Below are 12,604 nucleotides of genomic sequence, written 5' to 3' on the forward strand. Positions count from 1 at the left end.
GTACATGGAGGCTGGGCAGGGTGTTGGTACATGCAGGCAGGGCAGGGTGTTGGTACATGCAGGCTGGGCAGGGTGTTGGTACATGCAGGCAGGGCATGGTGTTGGTACATGCAGGCAGGGCATGGTGTTGGTACATGCAGGCTGGGCAGGGTGTTGGTACATGGAGGCAGGGCATGGTGTTGGTACATGCAGGCAGGGCAGGGTGTTGGTACATGCAGGCTGGGCAGGGTGTTGGTACATGGATGCAGGGCATGGTGTTGGTGCATGGAGGCAGGGCATGGTGTTGGTACATGCAGGCTGGGCAGGGTGTTGGTACATGGAGGCAGGGCAGGGTGTTGGTACATGCAGGCTGGGCAGGGTGTTGGTACATGGAGGCTGGGCAGGGTGTTGGTACATGGAGGCAGGGTGTTGGTACATGGAGGCAGGGCAGGGTGTTGGTACATGGAGGCTGGGCAGGGTGTTGGTACATGGAGGCAGGGCAGGGTGTTGGTACATGGAGGCAGGGTGTTGGTACATGGAGGCTGGGCAGGGTGTTGGTACATGCAGGCAGGGCAGGGTGTTGGTACATGGAGGCTGGGCAGGGTGTTGGTACATGGAGGCAGGGCATGGTGTTGGTACATGGAGGCTGGGCAGGGTGTTGGTACATGGAGGCTGGGCAGGGTGTTGGTACATGGAGGCTGGGCAGGGTGTTGGTACATGGAGGCTGGGCAGGGTGTTGGTACATAGAGGCTGGGCAGGGTGTTGGTACATGGAGGCAGGGCAGGGTGTTGGTACATGGAGGCAGGGCAGGGTGTTGCTACATAGAGACTGGGCAGGGTGTTGGTACATGGAGGCTGGGCATGGGGTTGGCACATGGAGGCTGGGTGTTGGTACATGGAGGCAGGGCAGGGGGCTGGTACATGGAGGCAGGGTAGGGTGTTGGTACATGCAGGCAGGGCAGGGTGTTGGTACATGGAGGCTGGGCAGAGTGTACGTCTATACATAATGTACGTTATGTTATTGTTATATAATATAATGTTATGTTATATATTTACATTATTGTATCGGCAAAAGTCCAAAACAAACGCCGCAAACAGAAGTTAAACCAATAATCATTACAGTCGGGGGCGAGTGCTCTCACCACTATCTAACTGTGATTATAGTTAGAGTTAAAGGGGCTATGCACTGCTATTCCTAGCACTATTTGGGCAACTTTACACACTTCCTGTGAGTCTATGTAACACATCTGTAATTTTTATTCCAAAAATAATCATTGTTTTATATTTCTAATCTTGTACTCAAAACCAGCATTTTTCAGCCTCATGAAAGCAGGCTATTATTGGCTTGGCTCCACCCATACTAGCAGAATGCTTTGAGTGACAGCCACCCACCAAATAGCTCCGCCCATCTCCCCGTCATTCCATCCAGGTGAAGGTCTTATGTTTCAGGTTTTTATTTCGACACGCAAAAACATATACCGATTTTACTAACTAATACAACATGGCTGTACATTATGTTTGGGATCCAGAGAGCGACCCACAGTATGATTCAGAAGAAGAAGAAGAAGGCGATTTGCTACAGCGAGGCTTACATTACATCGTTTCCGATTGGTAAGTTGATTGATTGCACTGTTAGTTACTGTTATCTAATGGTTGTGTACTTCTGTCGCGGCCCGTCGAAAACACACACTAACGTTAGATTGTACTGACACCCCCCCCCAAACAACAGCGATCGAGGCTTACATTACATCGTTTCCGATTGGTAAGTTGATTGATTGCACTGTTAGTTACTGTTATCTAATGGTTGTGTACTTCTGTCGCGGCCCGTCGAAAACACACACTAACGTTAGATTGTACTGACACCCCCCCCCCCCCCCCCCCAAACAACAGCGATCGATGCTTACATTACATCGTTTCCGATTGGTAAGTTGATTGATTGCACTGTTAGTTACTGTTATCTAATGGTTGTGTACTTCTGTCGCGGCCCGTCGAAAACACACACTAACGTTAGATTGTACTGACACTAACGGTACGGTACGGATGAATTGAAATTGGGGGACCCTGATGTAAACAAGACGAAAGTCTTTCTCTGGTCTCCATCATAGCAGTTGTTGGTATTGAGCAGTACTGTAGCAATACAAATATGGTATGTCATAAATATAGAGATGTAGCAGTACTGTCTATCTATATATATGTTACGATGAATTGAAATTGGGGGACCCTGATGTAAACAAGACGAAAGTCTTTCTCTGGTCTCCATCATAGCAGTTGTTGGTATTGAGCAGTACTGTAGCAATACAAATATGGTATGTCATAAATATAGAGATGTAGCAGTACTGTCTATCTATATATATGTTACGATTAATTGAAATTGGGGGACCCTGATGTAAACAAGACGAAAGTCTTTCTCTGGTCTCCATCATAGCAGTTGTTGGTATTGAGCAGTACTGTAGCAATACAAATATGGTATGTCATAAATATAGAGATGTAGCAGTACTGTCTATCTATATATATGTTACGATGAATTGAAATTGGGGGACCCTGATGTAAACAAGACGAAAGTCTTTCTCTGGTCTCCATCATAGCAGTTGTTGGTATTGAGCAGTACTGTATTGTAGCAATTTTGATCATTGATTGATAATTTCATTCACCCTCAAATCAATCTACTAGGTGCACGTGCGGAAATTGTGAACGGATGCCAACAGAGGCTGAGAATGTATGCTGCATGGAAGTTCCACAGGTAAAGTAGTAACACAACCTTGCATCTTGGTAGCACTGAAAACCATGCATATGGCTAACGATTTAATTTTCTATATATATAGGTCAGACGTCGAATTAACCAGGAACCAACTGGACTACTGTGCATGGTTGATCATCCGGGATTGGATCCAGTGTGCTTCAACCCCTATACCATCCAAATGGCAACTAATATCTACAAGGCAGATTTTGGCCGGATACCAGAAAGCGGAATCAATAAGTAAATAATATTTATTTCAGATTTATATATTTTTTTACAGGTGTTTCTCCATCTTGCATCTCTCAGACTATACTAATCTTTCTTGCAAACACAATCTAATCCTTATTGCACATCACATATAATCAATGCTTGCTACTGTCCAATGACATGACATGACAAATGGTTATTTCCCAGCTTTTATTTTATTTTATTTGTGCATAAATATAATACTTCTTTTTCTTCAGCCGTTTCAGATATATCGCGTACAGATGCTTTGTCGCGTGGTGTTGGGGATACTTAGGCCGCAGAGTGAGGGTAGTAATCCCTTCCTGTGTAGTGGTTCGAATCCGCACCGAATTTCCGGATGCTGATGGTGTCTATACTGGCTTCAGACCGGTACAAGATTGAAGCGTGACACATAGGCGGAAACCGCTTCGTCCATGGAAGGCCTGTCGAACTGTGCGCACAGATGTTCTGGGATGGGAATCGCCTCTACCACCTGGATATATGGTTGGGGGTCACGAAGGACGGAGTCAAAGAGGAGCTCCATTAGCTGGTTGACATAGTCTGTAAATGAGAAATTGTTATTTGTTTTGTCATGTTAAAAAGGTTATTATTTATTCAATTTATTGTTATTAATGCATTTCCACTGTAAGTGGAAATATTTTTCTATTTATATAGGTCATGTGTGTGCAATAATAAATGTTGATATTTTGACTTACTGACTGTCGCTCGGATTTTCCTTGGTTTAATTGTGTGTCCACCCTTTTTGGCCTTTGGAAAACTCATCTTGTAAGCCGGCGCTACCGAAGCGTTTGTGGCTTGCTGGCGATTTGAGTTTTCATTGAAATGCATTGCAGCTAGGTATAGTCTGAAAGGAAAATTTCAATAAGCACAAGCAATATATTTGTAGTTGATCTGAGGTTATCTAATGCAACATAATGAGTTATTTGACAAATCAGGAGTCCATAATTAGTCATTTGTACACAATATAAAATACCTGCAAAGCATTCCTATGTATGAAAAAACAACGTTTTTTGGGGCAAAACGTAAAATCACACTGTGATAGGACTCCAATGAAGACGTTTGATGGTGTGGACTCAGTTTGGCGACATCTTTGATGATCCTTGTGTTTAGCAAAACCTTCTCGAGCTGGTGGGCCGGTTTTGAGTCTAAAGTAAAAAAGAAATTGCATTCAGATATTTCATTAGAGTATATTACAGTAGATTAGAATTATTCAAGCAAGTATACATTTGTAAATCACACCAATCTAGAATGAGGACATAAATAAATATGTTGAGTATATATTCATGATGAAAGACAGACAGACATACCAGGTTTAACCCACTTGCTACTATCTCTCGATACACGGTCAGCATGAAGACAACGCGGATAGAGTGGTTCTTCGTCGTGTTCATGTACATTCATCATGTGATTGAGACATGACTTCCACCTAGCAACCCTCTCAGCGGCTGTCTTTGATGTGGCAGCTGTCCAGTAGAGGTGGTTAGATATGTGAGGGCGCCATTTTTTTATCACCTTGCAGTCTTTCGCTTGTGCAACTTTGTCTAGCTTCTTAGACAGACCTTGAATTACATAACATAACATAACATTACATAACAGTCGTATGACATACATGACATACAGATAGACAGTACTGCTACATCTATACATTTTTTGACATACCAGATTTGCAATTACAGTACTGGTTGGGTGGGTGGGGGGGGGGGGGGGGTTGGTAGGAGGGGTGGGATTGAATGTGGGATGCCTTTCGACATACCTTTGGCCACGTGCCACACATCGTAGAAGTGTTTGATGCCGAGATCTCTCAGGTACTTTTGAATCTGCGGGTGGCGGTCTGTGACAATGCAGTCCAAGGTCACGGATCGGTCGTTCAGAAGAGCGAGGCTTCTCCTCAAGCCCTCTAATTCCATATGGTAGCTGCCTCCAACCTCATTGCTCTGTTGAGGTACAAGGAAGGGAAGAGCAATGAAATAGCCTTTTCAAAATTCCACAATTTCCATTTCCTAACCCCCGCTCACACACACAGCCAGCCAGACCACTTCACACCTACAGCCACTTCACACCTACAGCGATTCAAGATTCAAGACCGAGCGCTTTGTGTTCGTTTGAGCACAATGCAGGGTGCGGTGTCTCTTCAGACTTGTTAATTACCTGAATTAGTTGGACGTCTATGACATGATTGGTGGCGAGTTCCATCACAGAGTAACTTCCGTACTTAGCACTGTGGCCTGTTGAAAATAATAATAACAATTTCAATCAATGTAGTGCAATATTAAAAATGTATTCATAAAGTAGAAATTTGACATTGGGGAGCTTTTTCTAACCTGGAGAATCGGCTCTCATGTCACCGCCGATTATCACCTTTTCTTTCTGGCTTAATCTGGCGAGGGTAACGTCTTGGTCCTTAGACCACATACTGAGAACAGCGGGTTCCAAGAACTTCTTGGCGTGTTCCCGAAACGCTCTGTACTTTATTGTGGAGACGTGTAACGCATTTAGGACCTAAAAGAATAAATGAATAACGCTTTGTTAATATGCATGTGTGAATCACAAACAAAAACATGTATATCTGACTTGTCAATCAAATCAATCAAATCAAATACCTTCTCCATTTGGGTGAAAGATGAGCCAGTGAAAAAAACTGCTGCAGAAAGCTGAATATTTCCAGCTGGTGTGCTCCCGATGAGAGGCTGACTTGCCCATTTACGGCTGTATTTACAACCGGGGCAAACTTGGGAGACAGCCAAGAAGGTCCCTCGCGTAGTTTTGGTGATATGACATCGAGCATCACACACCGGACACTGTTGAAATAATTCCAGTAGACTGTCTTCGTAAACTATGTATTTCTGGACCTCATAGATTGGTTTTGACGGTTCCCTGCTCGAGAAAAACACAAATAAATAACACTGCACAACTATACAGCTTTCTATTTTTACGGGCCATGGAGATGTTTGTAACAACTAACTTACGCTAGAATTGAGGGCTCGCTAATCAAAGAGTCAATGTTGAAAGTGGAATCCTGCGGCTCTGGAACATCGATCGAGCTGTAGGTCACTTCATCGTCATCAGACTCCAGTCGTGGTCTTTTACTGGGTCTAAACCCCTTCACAGGTGTTGACGTGGATGGTCCCTGTTGATTATACCAGTATCCAGTATTTTGGGTCCCCACTGCGACAGATACAGACACGACTTTCGCCTGAACACCTATTTACAAAACATAGTTTAGTCAAACAAGGGATTTATTGATAACTTTGCTCACTCACTCACTCACTCACTCACTCACTCACTCACTCACTCACTCACTCACTCACTCACTCACTCACTCACTCACTCACCCACCCACCCACTCACTCACTGACTCACTCACTGACTCACTCACTCACTCACACACACACTCACTCACACACTCACACACTCACACACTCACACGCACACACACACACAGATGAATAATCTTTCGTCTTGTTTCCTTTCATACAGGAATTGCAGCCCAAAGAGCTTCACAGCAGTAATATAGACATAAAATTGGCATAAATATAGACAGGCATAAAATAAGCAGAGGACTGACCAAATAAAAACAATGCATAAAGTAAAATAGACATACAATTTGTATAAAATAGACAGAATAAAAGCAGTGCAATAAAATAGCTCTCATTTACAGTACAATAATCACAGTCTGGATGCATTGAGTCAAAGCATAGGCTAAGGTGAAGAAATGTGTTTTTAGCTTACATTTGAAAATATTTAGTGATCTAGCCTCTCTAATGTCCGTATGTAGGGTTTTCCATAATTCACAAAGGCTGCATCCCCGATTTTCTTTTGGCTGTGGTTGGGAACCTTCAATAAACCAGTAGTAGATGACCGTAATGCCACTTTGGTGTAATATTTACAATTTATAACATGCATATAAGTAGGTACATGAGCATTTTACACACTAACTTCCCGCTTCCATTTCTAGTGGTGAGTTATCACCCACTAATGTCATTAGTAATATATTATTATGTAATACTATTGTAGCCTAATATATAGTCACACTGTAAATAATATGTAATAACACTAAACGCCTTTATCCAAAGCGACTTACAAGTTCTGTACAACAAGGCAGCAGGAGTACAACCCTGGCAGCTAAGGGTAAGTAACATTGTTCGTCAAACTGTCGAACGTGAGCGCTACAGTCTTGAGATAAGTAAGTAGTAGTAATATAGGCATAGTAGATTACTTAGTAGCAAAGTGCATACTAGTAAAAGACAGTATGATCTCAGGCCAATCATAAGCCAATCATACCATCATATCATAACAATCAACCATTGATTGAAGCGATACAGGCAAAACCATTACCATTATGCCCCCCCCCCCCCCCCCCCCCCCGAAGACCTGAGTGAAGGTCATACAGGTTATCTGGGCGGTCAATGACTCCTCGGATATGCCCTTTCTATTTCACACTCACACACACACATAGAAACACCACACACACACACACACACACACACACACACACACACACATTCACATAAACAGACACATATTCAAATGTAGATTATTTCTCTCTCACACACACACACACACACACACACACGCACACACACACACACACACAGATGAATAATCTTTCGTCTTGTTTACATCAGGGTCCCCCATTTTCAATTCATCAGGACATATATGACATACATGACATACAGATAGTCAGTACTGCTACATCTATACATTTATGACATACCAGATTTGATTTGCAAATACAGTACTGTTTGTGATACTGAAGGAGTCAAGAAAATGGAGTATATACATTTGACTGTATATACTGTATATATACTGTATATTGACAACCATACTGGGTAATTTACATTGGAGGTGGGGGGGGGCACACTGTATAAACAAGTAAAACTGTACATTGAGGGGGGGGGGGATACACTATACAAACAAACAAAATTGTACATTGGACTATTGACAAAACCATACTAGGTAAATGACTGTACATTGGAGGGGGTTGGGTTAGGATATTTACAGGGGCCAGTGTTGAATTGCAGTCTCCCGTAGGTGTCCCTTGAGAGATGTTTTGAAAGTGGGGGATTCACATTCCTTTACAGCTTTGGGTGAAAGCGGTGGGTGAAAGGGCCAATCTAAACAATTCTGGGTCACATTATTACATTACATCACACTGAGTTACAAACCTACCTTGACTCTTGACATGTGAACGTAGTGTTTTCATAGAAAGCTGTGTACCAACAGAACGTATCTTTGGGTTGTCTGTCTGGCAACTGAAGTCCGTTGAAGCAGTAGAAAGGCGTACATTGGCGCTGGAACTTGTGGCCTAAGAATGACCAAATCGTAAATCAATTACAATATAATCCAAGCCACAAAATATAACGTTATCTTGTTTACCTCTCACTAGTTGTGTTCTTTTATTTAGAAGTTATGACTAGCTTGCTTCAATAGTTTTCTATAACGTTACTTTATAAAGAGCAGCAGTTATATACTATAACATTAGATGGTATTTATGATAACATATCTCACCCAACCCTCAATGTTCCCTCACACATACAAACAGTGAACGTAGCTAGCAACAGTCAGTAAGTTATATGGCTAATTACGACATATCTACTTACTATTTGTGTCGGGTCGCGTATTGAAGGTACAGCTCCTTTGTTTAGAACCAACATGGATACCACGCCAGCATCAAAAATACCTTGATTGGCGACGTCCTCGTTGGAAAAATGTGCAGTACAAACCCGAGTATTAGACGTTGCAACGGAACTTGGAGGGTCGCCAAAAAGGAACTTGTTCCATTGTTGGCGAAGTTCGGCATCAACGGGAAAACTGTGCAAAGACTTCTTTGTAGCTTTACAGCCAGGAACGTTACATGTTCTGCGGGGTTTGCTCATCGTGAAATATAGGCGAGTGACGGCATTCCTGTTTCTAGGTTGTATGTGTCGGCTGCAGGTAGCAAGAATGGGGGCGGGCATTAGCTAAAACCACAGAGCCAATCACATCACCGTGCGCTATCAACAGCGCCCTGTGACGTGCTCCAGGTCGTCAAATCAAAATGACCTGATTTACTAGAGGCAAAGAGGGGATGGGCTGTAACTGAGGAATTCGCCAATATAGTATTTAGGCCCAAAAACACATTGATACAAACTCCTATTACTATAATACAATGCTAGAGACTGAAAAATGACATTTATAATGCATGGCACCTTTAAGGTTAACATTAAGCTTAATAGTTATGGTTAAGACATAATGTAAGATATGTAATAGTTACATGTTACAATTTAGATACAATAGGTACATATATTACTTACATAACGTTCATTATGTAGCTTTTTCCTGTGGTTTATTTACATATTTGAAATTGTGATAGGACATGTTCATACTGTTACATCCCCATATGACAAACAACATCCAACCTCATACACATACACACACATAGACGCCTACGTATAGGAGCAGACGATGCACGTGCTCCAGGACTATTGAACTTGGGGGAGCAAACTTGTCTCTTTGCTCCCTCACTTTTTGATCATATGATATATCTCCCCCAATATATAAATATTATCTAACCATAACTACGTAATTTCAATCAAATTAATAATACGCAATGACACTTAATAGCAAGTTTTTAAGTTTCCAAAGATTGTGTGACCCCCCACTTTAATGGTTTGATCCAGTGCCCACGGGCCACGGTTCGTCGGCATGACGTATACGACATGTTGGGGGAGGCGGCTTTTTCGAAAGCCCTTGAAAAATTCAGGCTGGATATTGGATAACATTGTGAGGATTATTCTTCTGCGTTTACATCAAAATGGAGCAAATCATCACGTAAGTCGAACACTGTGACTGTATACTAAATGTGCAAACAGATTGAAACTGAATATTTCTCGTATGGTGAGCCTCGGCGCTGAACCGAGTGAATCCAGAGATACGGGATGGTGCGCACTGCGCAGGCGCTGTGATCACCCAACGGCGGAAATAATGCCGCTTTGAGCAGTTTATAAAAAAATATAAAAAATATTTATTAGCAACGCCGAGCTTTCAAACCATCCCGTATCTCTGTGCGAACCCCTCGTGCAACTGTGAGCACCTTTGTAATGTCTCTGTGATACTTGTATAACGAACGGTTCGACCAGAACCAGTCCTTCATGGTAAATCTAGGTTGGTTTCCCATTGAGGAGCAAGTGACTGTGGATTCACTCGGTGCTGAGCACAGTCACGAAAGGGGCTAGTATGGACCCTGATGTAAACAAGACAAACGTCTTTCTCTGGTCTGCATCCCCTTAACAATTGTGTTTATTGAGCCGTACTGTATTGTACCCATTCTGCAATCTGTTAAATAAAGTTTTCATTCATTCATTCATTCAGCCGCCGCGCTCACTGGGGCTATTGATAGCGTCAATTAGTTGTTGTTGTTGTTTTGTACTGCCGCTGCGGAGAACGGGCCAGAGGGGCTTTGGGAGGATGGGAAAGTTATTATTATTATAATAGTAATTGGCTATCATACGTGCCTAGCTAGCGTTAGCTAAAAGAGCCCTCGCAGTGAAGTTATTATTATTATAGCTATCATACTGCAATATAAACTGAGTTTTATAGTGAAAAGAGCAGCTTTATTTTGGTCAAGATTGAAGGCTCTATATTGCAGGAAATTGCACATACAGGTGTTCATTAAATGTAAAAAAAAACCACCCCTTGCAAAAAAAAGAATAAAAAAAGGAAAAAAAAAAGAATAAAAAAAAATCTTGCACCCCCACTTTCAACTATAACTAGGCGGCCATGTACACACACATACACACATACACACACACGCACACACACACGCACACACACACAGACCTTGACACAGGCCCCCGTGGTGGTGTCACACACGGTCAGGATGGAGATGTTCTGGGCTCGGTTCAGCCACCGGACACAAGTCTTGGTCTTGCTGATCCACATCACCACAGCCACGTAATGCTCCCTGTGGAAGACAGTGGGATTGCATTGAATTCCCCCATATTCTTACATACTCAGACAGGGATTCCATAGATTTATAATCTGAAAACAGTTTTACGTTTTCAGATTACATTTTCCAAAATTGACTGAATGAATGAAGATGTTATAGACCTGGGAGTGAGGTTCCACTGTGATGTATAGGCCTGGGGAGTGAGGTTCCACTGTGATGTATAGACCTGGGGAGTGATGTTCCACTGTGATTTATAGACCTGGGGAGTGAAGTTCCACTGTGATTTATAGACCTGGGGAGTGAGGTTCCACTGTGATCTATAGGCCTGGGGAGTGAGGTTCCACTGTGATGTATAGGCCTGGGGAGTGAGGTTCCACTGTGATGTATAGGCCTGGGGAGTGAGGTTCCACTGTGATGTATAGGCCTGGGGAGTGAGGTTCCACTGTGATTTATAGACCTGGAGAATGAGGGTCCTCTGTGATTTATATACTTTTGGTGATTTTTCCCCATTGTAGCCACCCATTGAAAATTAAAACTATTAAAGTATTACAGCCAAACCGTATTGTGTAAGTTCATAATGTTTGACAGAGGTATATACTATTTAATTCATATACTCTTACAACCAATAAAGGTAAAACTGTTTTTACTTAATCTTTGAGAAGATTTGTTTTTTTTATTGTAACCTGTACTTGTTTCCATGGCTTGACATGCCTTGTCAATCTTACAAGAGCACAAATACTCCAACATGGCATCCCTTGACATTATTTTTGATATTGCGCCATTTGCCGCCATCTTTGTTTTCATTTGATACAATCAATAAAATGTTAAAAACATGAAAGCTATGGTGTTTAAAAACAAATGAGTCAGGTAATAATGAGTATATAATTACAATAGTGTATTATGTCTGTTGTTTTGATTATTTTGGTTTGTAACGATAACTGAAATATCGGTTTTCTGTGTTTCCGCTGGTCAAGTCAAGTCAAGTCAAGAGTTTTAATTGTCACGGCATACAGGTATACAATGAAATGCGGCTGGTCTTGCCCGCGACGATGTGCAATACAGTGGTACAACATATAATAGAATCCAATAAAAATACAGTGGTACAACATATTAAAGAATCCAATAACAACAACAGTGCAATAAACAGGTACATGGTGTGCCATCTCGGTATCTGTACATAGTATTTACAGAGCATATAGGACATGCTAGGTAGCTTTAGTAGTGCAATACACTGTTCCTGATGTTATACTAATTTAAAGTGGCCTTTCCTCTGGCCATAAGTGTGCGTGTGTGCGGCATGAGTGTTAAAGTGGCTGCTAGTGTGTGAGCGTGCTCAGCGTGCGTGTCGTGTATGTGCTTGTGTGTGCTTGTGTGTGGATAGTTCAGTTTCTGTGTCTCTCAATGTTCATTGTTCAAGGCTCTGATAGCCTGGGGGAAGAAGCTTAGCCTAAGCCTCTCCGTCCTAGTAGCTGGGGTTCGCAGGCGTCTGCCTGACCTCAGCAGCTGGAACAGGCTGTTATTGGGGTGGTGGGGGTCTTTCATTATCCTGCAGGCTCTGGATTTGCACCTCTTGTTGTATAGAGCCTGCAGGGGAGGTAGCGCAATACCCGTGGTACGCTCGGCTGAGCGCACCACTCTCTGTAGGGCCTTCTTGTCCTGTGCCGTGCTGTTCCCATACCAGGCAGTCAGGGCCGCCTGGGAGAAATGCGAGGCCCT

At 42.6% G+C, this 12,604-nt stretch overlaps 1 protein-coding gene across 1 annotated transcript in view; it reads right to left on the minus strand.

Annotated features, from left to right (window-relative positions):
* The window catches only part of dpp10 (dipeptidyl peptidase like 10), a gene marked incomplete at its 3' end in the record, with an annotated part of 1,190,700 nt that overhangs the window by 313,203 nt on the left and 864,893 nt on the right, over window positions 1–12,604 (minus strand). The window contains exon 12 of the mRNA XM_084314814.1: window positions 10,780–10,903. Within this exon, the coding sequence (XP_084170940.1) occupies window positions 10,780–10,903 (124 nt within the window). The remainder of the gene's footprint in view (window positions 1–10,779; window positions 10,904–12,604) is intronic.

Source organism: Notolepis coatsorum (genome assembly GCF_963971535.1).
Source record: "Notolepis coatsorum genome assembly, chromosome: 5".
NCBI lineage: Eukaryota > Metazoa > Chordata > Actinopteri > Aulopiformes > Paralepididae > Notolepis > Notolepis coatsorum.